This window comes from Lepisma saccharinum, chromosome 10, assembly GCF_977018435.1.
Source record: "Lepisma saccharinum chromosome 10, izLepSacc3.1, whole genome shotgun sequence".
Lineage (NCBI taxonomy): Eukaryota > Metazoa > Arthropoda > Insecta > Zygentoma > Lepismatidae > Lepisma > Lepisma saccharinum.
In genome coordinates this window covers 11,909,425-11,922,481 of record NC_139238.1, presented here as the reverse complement: position 1 = coordinate 11,922,481, position 13,057 = coordinate 11,909,425, and the positions used below count along the sequence as shown (strand labels likewise).

General features: G+C 38.5%; 1 protein-coding gene across 1 annotated transcript in view; it reads right to left on the bottom strand.

Moving 5' to 3' along the window:
- Nucleotides 1–10,208, bottom strand: part of AIF (Apoptosis inducing factor) — a 43,585-nt gene extending 33,377 nt beyond the window's left edge. The window contains exons 1-3 of the mRNA XM_083129558.1: nucleotides 9,902–10,208; nucleotides 4,599–4,813; nucleotides 2,519–2,579 (exon numbers count right to left, since the gene is read on the bottom strand). Of these exons, the coding sequence (XP_082985684.1) occupies nucleotides 2,519–2,579; nucleotides 4,599–4,813; nucleotides 9,902–9,977 (352 nt within the window). The 5' untranslated portion in view covers nucleotides 9,978–10,208. The remainder of the gene's footprint in view (nucleotides 1–2,518; nucleotides 2,580–4,598; nucleotides 4,814–9,901) is intronic.
- Nucleotides 10,209–13,057: the final 2,849 nt, after the last annotated feature.

The window sequence follows — 13,057 nt, the reverse complement described above, 5'->3', positions numbered from 1 at the left end:
AGTGACAATAACTTTTGTACCATTACAGCTATCACAAAACTAATTACAGCATTGCATTTCTTGGAAAATTCTAATGTGTTTTGATATCTCACATAACCCCCTTGCCATTTGAAAAAAATAGACCTCGATCCAATATGGTGACCATGTCCCAGAAGTAGCCTCACACATGGGCCCCTTACCTCGATGTACCCACGATGAAGCTGGATCTGCCATTACCGCATTCAAATCACCCTGTAAAATGCATTACATTTTATATTCACACATTTATAAATTTGTCTCTGTAACAATGATTTGAAAGTTACAAAAAAATTATAACATTGTATAAATGTTACTGAAAAAACATTTCCAACAGGTAATATATAACTAATTAATGAAAATAACCTAAAAACTTCCTATAAGGATCGAAATCGTCACTAACTGTGAAATCCAAAGTGGAATCCTCATAAAACATTTCCAAGATGTGCATATAAATTATTTAATGCTATTCTCAAGAGTATAATGAAAAGCACAACATAATTCGAAACTACAAGAGTCGTTCAAGGTTGACCGGGATTTTCGTACGTAAAAAATCGATGAATAGCCAGATCATGATAAAGCATGCGGGTGACGTAATGTATTCCTTCGCGAGTAACTAGCGCCCGGCATAACGTATTTCACGCATGCACAGCAGTTGTAGCGAACATGGCGGCAAGCAGTGTGTCTGTGGCTGTGGAGCAGCAGTGTGTAATCAAATTTCTCGTGAAGGAGAAAGTGAAACCAGCTGAGATTTTCAGATGATTGCAAGCACAGTATGGTGAACAAACGATGTTGCGGACAAGAGTGTACGAATGGTGTGAGCAGTTTCGCGAAGGACGGGAGCTGGTGACAAATTTGCCCGACTGCAGTCACACCAGTGAATATCGCACATGTTGAGCAAATGATTCTTGAGAACCGACGAGTAACAGTGCGGGATATTGCTGCTGAGGTGAATATCAGTGTCGGGAGTGTTGAGACAATCATTCACGACCACTTACGCTTCCGCAAAATCTGTGCAAGGTGGGTTCCCCGCCAGCTGACATTCGATCAGAAGTGGATACGCAGGACGGTCTGTGAACAGCTTCTGAATCGGTTTCGAGCAGAAGGTGATGAATTGTTGCAATCCATCATCACGTGTGATGAAACATGGTTGCACAATTCAACCCCAGAGACCAAAAGATGCAGCATGGAGTGGCGGCATAAAGGTTCCCCGCCCCCCAAGAAAAGAAAAGCGCAGCCGTCTGCTGGAAAAATCATGGCAAGTGTCTTCTAGGACATGAAGGGCGTTATCCATGTGGATTTTCTGGACAAAGGGAGCACGATTAATGCCCAGTATTACTCCACATTGTTGAGTGGTGCTGTACGAAAGTCCATTCGCAAGAAAAGACCTGGAATGTTGTCTGGAAATGTCATTCTTCTCCATGACAATGCCCGCCCTCACACGGCCAATGTGACAACAACAACTCTGGCCGACATTCGCTGGGAAGTTCTGCCCCATCCACCCTACAGTCCGGATTTAGCCCCCAGTGATTATCATTTGTTTGCACCCCTTAAAGACCATCTGGGAAGGAAGAAATTCATGACAGACGAAGCACTGCGGAGCGATGTCCTCCAGTGGCTACGACAACAACCAAGTTCTTTCTGCGCCAAAGGAATTCGGGAGCTGCCAGAACGATGGCAACGGTGCCTCAGCACGCACGGAGAATACTTTGAAAAACTGACATAGTTTGGTGTTTCTTCTGCTACCTATTTCCTCTGCAGAAATAAAGTCCCGGTCAACCTTGAACGACCCTTGTAGAACAAGTAAAATTCAGAAATGAAAGAAAATGTGACACCTAGCTGCAGCAATCTGAAAGAGGTGGTGTTCATTAATACATAGAATTTTATAGAGGACAAAGGGCTATGGCTCTCACTCCTCTGGAAAGAGTTAATTGTATCGATAAGGATGAGTGATGACTAGTTGAAATTTATGAAAGGATATTATCAAAGGACATCCATGCCCACCTCAGGACTCGAACCCAGCAAATTATATTTCTACAACCAGGAGTTTCTGAAGCAAGGCCAATGGTAACAGTAGAGAAGGGGAGAAACCTAGTAAGCAGAGCAAAGTAGTGCACGCTGCTGCAAATGGCTAGTAACTGCAGCTGTGTTGCCTCCTCCATGCAGTCCTTTCTTGCTACATAGACTCCTGGGGTAGGTTGAATATCAACCACTTATCGTGCTTGACCACCCAGATGACAATCCTTTCATTAGGTTGTAGAACAAGGTGGTATCAAAAAGTTTCTATACTAGTTCTGAAGCATACCAACAGATGGCAGCACAAGGATGTATGCAGTGACAGGGAGCACTGACCTTCGTATGTTAGTGTGCCAAGAGACATCATCCTGTGTACTTTCTTGTAAAGAGATCTAATCTTGAAACTTTTTTATACCACCTCAAATGTAAGGAAGAGTGTCACATTTCTATATATAAATTAAAATAAAAAATAAGCCAACAAACTTACTCTTAGGTCTGATAATCTTTGGCTTGACTGGTGCCGGTTGCATATTGTAATATGCCCACAACTGCAAATAAAGACAAGATGCTTTTTAACATTTAAAAATAAAATTACGTTCTAATCACATGCATTAATTTTAGAAATGAAATTGATATGAGACTACACCAGTTGTAATGGTTTGAATGTAATCAATGCTAGACGATAATATTTTTCCCAATAGTGTCAAGATGCTTCGTGAAATATGAAAAATACGTATATTTGATACTCTTGTACACCAAAGTTTTCTGACAAAAGTATATTTCAAGTTACATAGCTGTTTCAACATGAATTATATTTTTATACTCATACAAATAATGGCAGAATTTTACACCAAGTTACAGGCTATTTATAAAAATATCAGCTGATATCAATAGCCTGTCAATACCGGAATAAGTCTTGTTATCAATCATAAATCCTAAACAATATATTTTGGGGTAACAGTTCTGAAGGTTTAATGATTTTTTGCAAGTTTTGTAGGAGTGAGGTGCTTCAGAATATTGGAAAAAAATTGAGGGAGTAAGTTCGGAGCTTGAGGAAACTAATTAGCACAGTTAAAAGCTTATTCATGATTGGGAAAAGAGAGACGCGGTAGTATATAAATATGGAGAAACTAGTACTCACTTTTATCCGCGAAGCTGTTTTTTCTTCTTTTTCGATTAATTTCAGTGGACACGCCAAGCAACAGCGCAGCAAGTTCCAACGAGGATGGTGGCAGTGGCCACTGAAATTAATCGAAAAAGAAGAAAAAACAGCTTCGCGGATAAAAGTGAGTACTAGTTTCTCCGTATTTAAAAGCTTAATTAAGTATTAGTTAGTTACCTTAAAAATTATGATCTGAAATGTAGCTTACATGAGCAAACGTTTTTGGAAGTTGGTAGTAGGGCTCTAGTTTTTGAGGATTTTCATTCAAGGTTCAAAGTGGGGGGGGGGTCTGTGCTCGAGGAGAGATATTACGTGATAGGGTATTTAAAACATATAGGGACGTTATTTTAATGCTAAGAGTTCTAAAGCTGACCCACCTAACCTGACAACAAAATGATTTAGTGATATTTTATTAATGCTACGAACCCTAACCTCACCTACATAACCTAATAACGAAAGCATTTAGTGATTAAATATTCCTATGCATGTGAAGTAGATGGTGGCAGTCAGCATCCAAGACGACAGTAAACAAATGGCTGTTTGCAAAACATGAATCATGTATATGGAATGGAAAAATTGTTCTCTGAAAAACATGCAGTAAAACTAATCACCAAGGTACTGCAGTATGTGTGAACAGGCATAATTAGAAATCGAACCATGTAAAAAAATGCCTCTACACCATCACAAATTTGGAATTAAAGACATGAGGACAAGTTTCAATTTCCAGCTCCTCACTCACCAATCTTTTCCTGCACGGAACTGGGGAAAGAGAGGTCTGTGCACTAGATGGTTGCAGGAGGGGGAGAAAACTTAGTATTATGCTTATGCAAGGATTGTTTTACTTGTTCTCTTGGGAATATCAAACTTCCGATGGTGTAGAAAAACACACCAGCTGGAACAGGGCAGGTTGAAGATTTTGCTTGTGCCAGAAAAAGTCGAAACTTCCATTTGATTAGCCGTAACTTCAAGTTGAAGTTGTTTGTCCACAAGGAATACATGGGAGTCTATGAATAACTATTCTTCATATTTCTTACAGATTGTATCTAGATTAATAATAAATTTAAAAGTTGCTACCACTTGCAACATGGAAAGAAATTCATACTCTCATGTGCCATGTTTTGGTTTTTTTCAGAAGCAGTGTCCATTCCAACGATATTGAAATGAATGCATACCTGGTGTAAAACTGTCACTCTTCGCCTTAAACAATCTAAACTTGGACTCTCTTTTTTGTATTTTTGTAAACACTGCTCTTTTCTATACCTGTAGCCATGAGAATATGATTTCCCAGTGAAGCTGTTCACAACAACCTTCTCATTATTTTCGAGTGTAACAACAAAACCTGATACCCCATTTAATGTTTGACTTTCAATTATAATTTGTTTCCATACCTTTGCAATTAACTTACCCCAGCAGCTGCAAGAGAACCAAATAACAGTCCAGCAATTAAATACTTGGCGCCACTCTTCTTTGGTTCAGGTGGGCGATCGCATGGTGGTGGCTTGTAATCTTCTTCACAGGCCCTGGAAGGATTCAATTTTGGCCTGGGTTTGACCTTAACCTTACAGGGGTCAGTCTTGCCTCCTGAGGTAGGTGGACATGGATTCTTTGGAGATCCTTTCCCTAAAAGGTAAAAATTCATTTAATTCAATTTAATTCAAATGTTTAGACAAAAAAATCAAAATAACTGCATTTCTTCCCACTTCTATCTCTGTAATGTTTTGCTAACAGGTCTTGAAATTCGTAATTGGCAGGGTGGATAAAAAATCATGATCTTTAAAATTAACATCATACTTTGAGATTCTTTTTAAAAAGCATGCATAAAATTCCTTGTAAGTACAAGGGTAAGTTAAAAAGTAAAGGCACTTTTTTTCTTTTCGTCTGAAGGTTGGCTGTACAGCTTTCTGCGCTCGCAAGCCGATAGATGGCACCATTTCATTTCACTCTGCACTGTTGCAAAATGACCATGGCTGCACGACTGTCCGTGTGCACCACAGAAGAACAGTGTTCCGTAAAACGTTTTCTGCGGTCTGAAGGTGTACCAGGAGCTGAAATCCACAGAAGACTTTCAGCACAATACGGTGACAATGTTTTACCGCGGCTTCAGCACCTAGAATAACGTAGTGTGGAAAACGGCATGCTTCTGCGCTCTCTGGCTGGTTCCACTCGAAAATGATCCGCTAGAGGCGCTGGTGTTGACCCCGGTGCTTGGTGTTCGACTGCTTATAATGGAAGTAAATGGAGTTTTCGCTGCAACGTCTGATTCTTTTACATGAAGCATTTCTATGAATGTGATAATTGCTATGATATTTGGTACAGTGGTAGCGAAGATATTAACGAACATTCTAGACAGTCGACCACGTCCTATTATCGTCATACTTTCATTAATAATACGGGAGAAAAAATACGCGTGGAATGTTCTTGGCAACTAAATTTTTGTGTATGAATTAGGTTCATTTTTATTATCATCATCATCATTTCTTTTAAAGATATACACACTGAAGCATTTGTATTTTGGATATTTACTGTCTCTTTTCTTCCGCTTTAAACTAATCGCGGTGATGATGATAATGATGATTGCATGAAACGACAAGGGGAACCCCACAACACTTTCTTAGTGCCATCGACATGAGTGTAAGGAAACTTTCAAACCAATGGGACAAGCGACACGGGATGTTCAAACTGTCACACTAGTGACACACACTTCCAGACTGTAAAATAGCATTCATTGCACATGAGGGTCCAAACAGAAAACGACACGTTCATATGGTGTATTTGCGTGCTACTTGTTACTTCGGTCGGAAAGCTCCTTAAAGGAAGGGTGCTGAGACCGAACCGACATGCTACAGGGGGAGTTCCCAACTAAGTGACAAGCGACATGGTACCTTCAGTCTATTAGCAAGTGTTGCTAGCGAACAACAGATAGGTGACACAATAAGCCACACGTGTCGCTTTGTCGCTTCTGCGTCGCTCAAACTGGGCCATTTCCTCAATAGCTTGCAACATGTTGCCGTGGTTTGTTGTTCGCACATACGCGATGCAATGAGTGTCTTGCTTTAGTGAGATTGCGCACCAAAGCGACAAGTGGCACGCGACACTTATCGCTTGAGGATTTCACCAACCGAACGCTGGCCTGTGCTTCCCATCATGCTGCTACGATGTGAAATGTTGCTCTTGATTGGCTCCTTTCCAAGCAACATGTGTCGCTTCGGTATGAAAGTTGCCTTGGACCGAATGACCTGTGTAGCTTTGGTGTGAAATTCTCGTATCGTTTGTCGCGTGTCGCTTTGGTGTAAAATCTTCTTGAGGAAACGGTGCAGTCAGAGCTTTTGTCCCTACGGTTCGAAAGGCTGCATTGATTTCCAACTGCTCGCTTTCAAGCGACATTTGTGGTTTGTCGCCTCGGTATGAAATATCTCTCAGGATACTATTTATATTCTAATAACGGAAAAATAAACTCTAATACACAGTCCAAGACCTGACGTCCGGAATCACATTACGATGTTTCTTCTTGTGTTACGCATGCTATTTATTTATTAATTTTATTTTACTTTTCTTTCCAAATTAATGCCATTTCGTGACTGCAAATCACTCCACAAATATAACTGTTTCCATCAATTCACTTACCGCCTTTCTAGAGAAAGAAATCTACACAACATATTCCAAAAACTAACTAAGCCGCATTACTTTCATAACAAAATTAGCACCTGGGTCGATCGGACTGCCATTTACTTGTCATCGTCTCAGGGAACCAGTTTCTTGGGTCGTTTTCCACACTACGTTATTCAAGGTGTTGTACCGCGGCAAAGTGTTTACCAGTCAATTGAAAAGTTCAAAAGTGGTCGAACAAGCATGAAGGACGAGGAAAGAGCAGGACGTCCAGCCACATCCACTACTGATGACAACATTGAGCAAGTCTGTGTACTGATTCTGAATAACCGACAAGTAACTATTGATGAAGTGGCAAACCATATGCACATTAATCATGGTTCTGCATATGAAATTATCCATAACAGGCTCAACTTTCATAAAGTCTGTGCGAGATGGGTCCCTAAACAACTCACTGAAGAGCACAAGTGCAATTGTGTGAGAATCTGTCAGCTCAAACTGTTCAGAATCTGGGCTTCGAGGTGTTGGAGCATCGTGCATACAGTCCCAATCTCGCTCCATCGGATTACCGTCTGTTTGGTCCAGTTAAAGATGCTTTAAGAGGCCGCCGATTCACCACAGATCAACAGGTGAAGGAAGCGGTACATACGTGGCTTGCCTCAACCGAAAAACCTTTTTTCTCAGGGTATAGGAAAGCTTGTGGAATGTTGGACCAAGTGTATTGAAGGGCAGGGTGACTTCGTTGAAAAATTATAAGTCATTGTAAGTTTTCTATTGTAAATTTTAAAAAAATGAGTGCATTTACTTTTTGACTTACCCTCGTATATCAGCATAATACATATAGACATGTGTTTTTTTTCTTTATGTGACAGACATTTTTAACCGGCAACCTCCCTCCACGAATGTATATCCACCGGGTTGAAACTCAGGACTGCACTTCTACCCTGAAGATGAAAGTGACATAAGCTCTCGAAAGCTTGGAATCTCTTCCACAGCTCACCTGGTCGATAGGTCGAGAGAATCTCTTTATCATTCGTCGCCAGGAAACCTTCAAGACTTAACTTCAGGAGTTTCAAAATCAACCTTTCATTTCTAAGTCTATAGATAGAATGTCATGCTACATATCAAAATAAATGCTTGTGGCAAAAGACTGCTTGCACAGTTTCATAGAAATTAGGGGTCTTCTTAATCTAACGCTTTGTCTTGTTTGAGTTTGTTTTTAAGCCCACTTTATGTAAAGAAAGACTAATCGAGACAGGACCTATAGTTTAAAGTGGGGTCTCAACCACGATGTGCCCTTGTCTAATGCTGTGTAAAAAGGTTAACAGTCTTGCTGCTGGCATTCACTTTATTTCCTATTTTTGCACACAAAAATTATTGAGTTTTAAACAACGGAAATTTAGTGTGTTTACAGTTTTATGTATTACATTTACCTTTCGCATGATCTTCACCCAATCGGTACATATATTTTGTTCCCATGTTTTTCCTTTGAAAATGTCAAGAGTATCTAAGAGCCTAATAAACACCATTGAATGATTATGAGATTAATGTACTTACACCAAAAATGATTCTGAATCTGTAAATTAACTGTGTAAATTATTCTACAAATAATTTCTTTATTTTTAAAGTGACTTAAATCACAGTACTAGTTTACTATCCTTCGGACAGATTTCTTCATTTCTACAGAAGAAACTACTTACCGTAATAAGTTCCTGTAGTATTGTCTAACATCTGGAAGGTGTTTTGTGTGATCTGGGAATGTTTCATAGCGTCAACCATTGACGCATAGCCCCACGAACCATTTCCAGAAAGGTTAGGTTAGGTTAGGTAGGGTCACGTATAGGTTACAATAGTTAAAAATTGGTTTCGAAACAAATATGCGTAGCCCCACAAACCATTTGCAGAAACGTACGTTCTTCAGTTACAAAAACACTTTTTTTAAAAAAAATTGCAATTACTTTGATCAAGAAAACGTGAATACACGTTAAAGAATGTTCCACGAAGCAGATAGGGAAGTACAAATGTCAAAAATTGACGAAACTCACAAGTTATAGGTGTCCGAAGGATAGTAAACATTTACCAAAAAGTTTGTATGCACACTAAAATAGCAAAGGAGGACGTTTGAAATTGCTATCAGCTCCAAACCTAGCACTACTAATGTTAACAACCTAAAATTATAGCTGTGGTTGTGAATGTCATGTCGGGTGCTGTATTCACTTGCACGAAACCTTCAGGCTGATCTGCTTGAAAAGTGCAGCAGGTTTATAAGCACCATGATATGATATCATTATAAGCCTGATGCACATTCAAACCATGTTTCACTATAGCCCAACTATTTAATTATATCTGTAGTTCATCAAAGTTATGTTCCTGTCCAGGTGAATCAGTTTGATGGACACCATTCACAGCATTAGCTATTCCAATGGCGGAGATAGTTTTGTTGACATTTGCATATGCCAAGTTCCTTAACCCTTAACAAAAGCTTTAGATAGTGTGTGCATGAAATTAAGTAGGATGTAACATTCCAACACATGTACATGAAACTATAAGCATGAATTACAATTTTACAGTGGAAAGTAAAATTATTTGCGACAGTTCGCTCCTGTCCAGCATACAATCTGTACACAGTGTGACACCAGATCTCATGATCTAACTGTGTGGTAATATCTTTAAAAAAATTGTCTTGTAAGACACTTCTTTCTTTTTACGCTGCTTGGTAGGTTAGGAAGTTACGTTCCATGTCCCCAGAAAAAAATATATTTCCGTGTTTAAGGTACTGCTCTTTCTCTCTCTCTCTCTCTCTCTCTCTCTCTATATATATATATATATATATATATATATATATATAATATTTTTTTCATGCTATGCTTTATGGTTAGTGTGAGTTAGTTAACTTACAAATTATTGGCAATATGTGAAATATGTGAAATACAATAACATCGGTACTTGAAAAAAAAGCTGGTGAAAATAGCTCATATCTGCTGGCATCACCACCTGGTGACAATAGTCGCGTCCAACTTTGTAACAGACAATTTCAACTTTTACATTCAATTTCAAGCAACACCAGATGGACCATTTTTCATATTATTATTTATTGCATACCTTGAAACCTTAGCTGTTGGTAGACTGGTCCGTCTCTAATGAAAATTTGGACCGCCGCTCTTCCAAAGCGTAGCATTTTGTCCGATGTAGGGGTTTACACAAATAATGCTTCGAATTATCTACGTCAGTTACATGAATTCTAATATTTCAGACAAAATTTCTAGTTTCACTAAAATATGGTATAATCGAACAATAATAGATACATTGTGTGCGTGTGTGGTTCACTATACTGAACAAATGCAAACTGCTGATCATAAAACACACGTTCGCTTGCAATGCAAACTACTCATGAAAATTCATGTCATAGTTGCCAACTATCGTAAATATTATGCCACTACACAGTACGTGTGAAAACAGTCGGCATAAAATAGAAAATAACTCTCCACAGGCAATTGTTAGTATACCAAAGAGGCATTTTATTAAATATATTCTGGGGTCGGCTTAAATCTTATTCTTGTGGCGTATCATCCTTCATTCAAAATTAAGAATTTCTAGAGATAAATATGTGAAATGGTAACCATGATGCATTTTCTTCATCTTCTGTTAGAAAAATTACTACGTAATGCTACAGCGCTGTAGTAATGCATTGATGAAGTACGTTCTCTACAATGGTTCTCTCTCGAAAGCAGTGTTGCCAGGTCTACTGATTTCGCAGGAGATTTCCTGATTTTCAGCACGATCTACTGATCTCCTGACAAGTTTCAGAAATATGTGGAAATCTCCTGATTTTTTGCTTCCTTAAATATTTCTAATGAACAAATATTTAAAAAAATCGAAAGTTGATTTAAAATTTACATATTCAGCTAATGGAATGCAAAGACCCATGAATATTCCGCAGAGAGAGAGAGAGAGAGAGAGAGAGAGAGAGGTGGGGGGAGGATGGTCATACCAGGCTTGATGACACTGGGAAAGACCCGCAGCTTCTTGAGCCCTTTGTGCATTGGGAAATCCAAGGCACTTTCCCCATTGAGGTTTTTGTCAAAGGGGAGGAAACTGGTTACAACTAAATACCAATGTTGCCACCCAAGTATTCAGTTTTATGGTAGTGTTTATTGCAAATGCTAGATACAGGTTCAGGTTTTTAATTCTGATAAAAAAAGGGAGTCCACATTACGAATGCAGTCAAAGGTTATGGTTACACAAGCTCTTAGCAAACTGTTGATTGATTGATTTGGTTTATTTTACTTCGCATTTCTGCCACTTTTGGCTGATCGCGAAGACAAGGATGAGTGATGATATGATGAATTTGATAAAGGGACAACCATGCGCAGGCCGAGATTCGATCGCGAGACGGGATCCCTGATGTCATAGCTCTGTGCTAACCACTCAGCCACGGAGGTCGGCTTAGTAGACTGCTGTTGCAGACTTATACGTCCCAGTTTTATTTTTCCTTAGTCATCTCTTAACTTAGAAATAATAGTTCATGTTTTCATAGCGTTGTTTTTTTTTTTAAAGCTATTTCTGAGGGTAACTACTACTACAATTGCTCTTATGTCCCTTTATACTCAGTCAATACTGTGGCGGTAGAAATTCTCTTTCCAGATTTTATACCAGGTAATCCTCGAATGCAAAAAGCTGATTTAATTAACATTTACATTGTCTGGAGTGACGGGGAAAAAAAGTTGAAGAAAAAATCTGCGACTTGTCTGATACTGGCCCCCGGGTTCGAATCCCGGACTGGGACTGGGATATTTCGGGGGTTCAGGCATGATAGCCCTTCTCCATTACCATGAATGCGAGTATAGTTTAGTTTAGTTTATTTGCGTCCAAGGACTACCGGTGTGTACAAATTACAGTACATGGTAATATAGGACATGTCAATACTTACATTACAATACAGGTACATTAATAGATTTTACAAATACAAAATATATAGCCAAAAATTGTAAAAAATTGGGTCTTACTCTGCTATTATATCAAAATCACAAAAAAATATAACATGAGAAGATATACTAATTACCCACTTTCATTTGACATTTAATTTTACAAGAATAATATGTGATTATACTACATTATGTACATTTGTCTTATGTAAAAGCCGCTTCCATGTATTCAGCTATAGAATAAAAAACATGCTTCAGAAGCATTGATTTTATCTTGTGCTTGAATATCATCAAGTTTGGTTCTTTCCTCACATCTTGTGGTAGTTTATTGTAGAGATCTATGGAAGAGTTTAAGGGACCTTTCTTACATAAGTTGAGGCGGCAGTGTTTTATGTGAAGTTTGTCTTTATTTCTTGTGTTTAGGCCATGTATTTCCTCATTTGTGGCAAAGTTGGAAATATTTTGCTTAACATAAATTAAGCATTCATAAATGTATATGCAGGGGAGAGTTAACACATTAAGTTTACGGAAAAGAGTTCTACATGAATAAGTTTTCTTTACTCCAGCTATGATTCTTATAGCTCTTTTTTGAAGCATAAAAAGGACATTGGAGTGGCCCTTGTTACCCCAAACCATAATCCCGTATCTTAGTAAAGCATCAAAGTTTGCCATATAAAGGCACTTTACAGTTTGGGTGCTTGAGATGTCTACCATTTCTCGAAGGGCATAGCACACACTACTTAATTTTGATTGTAGCGTGTTTATGTGTTCTGTATAGCTAAGGTGTTCATCCAGAATGATACCCAGAAATTTTGAATTTTTGTTAGGCTCTAGTTGTGTATTCCCAGATATTAGATTGAGGCTTATTTGGTTTCTGGTTTGGATTGTAGAAAATGTAATGTAATTTGTTTTTTTGCTGTTGAGGAGTAGATTATTATTTAAAAACCAGTCATCTAATTTGTTTAATACGTTATTAGCCTTAGATTGTAGAGCATCTTTGGAAGTGTCTGTTACTATAATATTTGTATCATCAGCATATAATATTGCATTTGCCTCAGGTATAACATTTGGTAAATCATTTATGTACATAAGAAACAAAAGAGGGCCAAGAATACTTCCCTGAGGCACCCCACATGTTACACTTTTCATGGTGGAGTGTTGATGTGTTACGTATCCTTTTGCTGTGGTGTGAGCGATTTCTACAATTTGCTTTCTATTGGTAAGATAAGATTGAAACCACTTTTGTGGTAGTCCACGAATACCAAGTTTTTGAAGTTTCCACAGCAATATCTCGTGATTTACAGAATCGAAAGCTTTTGATAGGTCACAAAAG